General features: G+C 68.5%; 1 protein-coding gene across 1 annotated transcript in view; it reads right to left on the bottom strand.

Moving 5' to 3' along the window:
• Positions 1 to 64: 64 nt before the first annotated feature.
• MNEG_15825 (hypothetical protein) overlaps positions 65 to 1,222 on the bottom strand; it is a gene marked incomplete at both ends in the record, with an annotated part of 2,614 nt that continues 1,456 nt past the window's right edge. The window contains 3 exons of the mRNA XM_014035705.1: positions 65 to 374; positions 742 to 825; positions 1,042 to 1,145. Coding sequence (XP_013891159.1) covers positions 65 to 374; positions 742 to 825; positions 1,042 to 1,145 — 498 coding nt within the window. The remainder of the gene's footprint in view (positions 375 to 741; positions 826 to 1,041; positions 1,146 to 1,222) is intronic.

Below are 1,222 nucleotides of genomic sequence, written 5' to 3'. Positions count from 1 at the left end.
CCCCTCCCTTCCCCTCCCGTGTCTCTGTGCCCCCCCCCCTCGCCACGATTCCAATCCAAAGAGCTCACTGCGCCTGCTTGAGCCGCTGCCACACCAGCCGCGCGCTGATCTGACCAAAGTGCACGTAGGGCGACAGCCGCGACACCGCGCGGCCGTCAGCAAACGCGCGCTGCGACTCGTAGCGCTGCAGGCCGCCGCCAATGAAGGCGTCCAGCAGGCGGAGGGCGCCGCGCTCTGAGGGGTCCCACGCCGCCTTGATCGGCGCTCCCCAATCGACCACGGCCCCCTCGCTCGGCGACGGGGCGACGGCGTCGGCTGCTGAGGGGATGCTGCTGCTGCTGCTGCTGCTGCTGCTGGTAATGGTGGTGGTGCTTCTGCGGCGGGGTGGGGGGCTGTAGAGACCCAGTTCGTCCAGTGACAGGCCGCCACATCTGATGAAACAGGGCAAGGGAAGAAGAGAAAAAGAGCGGGGTGGTCGGATTGAGGAAGCACAGAGCGTGCCGCAACAAAAATCAAGCACCTGCGCCTTGCGACTGAAACGCTCTAAGCCAGCGGGCTTTCACCAGGTTGTACAGGGGTGGCGCGGGCGGGCTTCGGCTCCGCTCGGCCGCGGCTGCGGGCTTCGGCTCTCGTGTTGGGACCACCCAGCATCCGCAGCTATCCTGCCGAACCCTTGGGTCGCGCTGTCGGGGCCGAGCCGACAGGAAGAATGCCGGCAGGCAGCGCAGGCGCAAACCCCACCTCTGCGCGGGGCTGTCCGCGGCCACGGGAAGCTTCTTCGGCGGCTTGAGGGGCTCGGGCACGCGCGGCTGCTTCTCCCATTGCCTGCGGGGCGGGCGGGGCCGGGCGCGGCGGCGCGTAAGCCGCGGGCCGGATGACGTCCAAACATCCCCGGCCAAGGGCATGACAGAGGCGGGGCAAAGGGCTGCGCGGGGGCCTGCCCCTCCGCACGACCACGACGCGCACAACGCACACGATGCGCGCGCCTGAACGCACACGCGACACGCATGTGGGGGTCGCGAGCCCGGCGCGGCCTCTCACTTGTAGAAGGGCGTGAGGGAGCCGAAGTGGCCGCCGGGCCATTTGCTCATGTCAATGGAGATGCCGTGGGGCTCCTGCAGCAGCAGGCCTGGGAAGGACCGCACCTGGGGGTTGGTGGGGCGGCACGTGAGTGGCGGGATCAGTCAGATCACATTGTTATGAAGTTTGAAGGGTGTGGGGG

The sequence above is a fragment of the Monoraphidium neglectum genome (genome assembly GCF_000611645.1).
Source record: "Monoraphidium neglectum strain SAG 48.87 unplaced genomic scaffold scaffold05700, whole genome shotgun sequence".
NCBI classification, from domain to species: Eukaryota; Viridiplantae; Chlorophyta; class Chlorophyceae; order Sphaeropleales; family Selenastraceae; genus Monoraphidium; species Monoraphidium neglectum.
The sequence above is the reverse complement of the archived record's forward strand: the minus strand, read 5'-3'. Positions and strand labels throughout refer to the sequence as shown.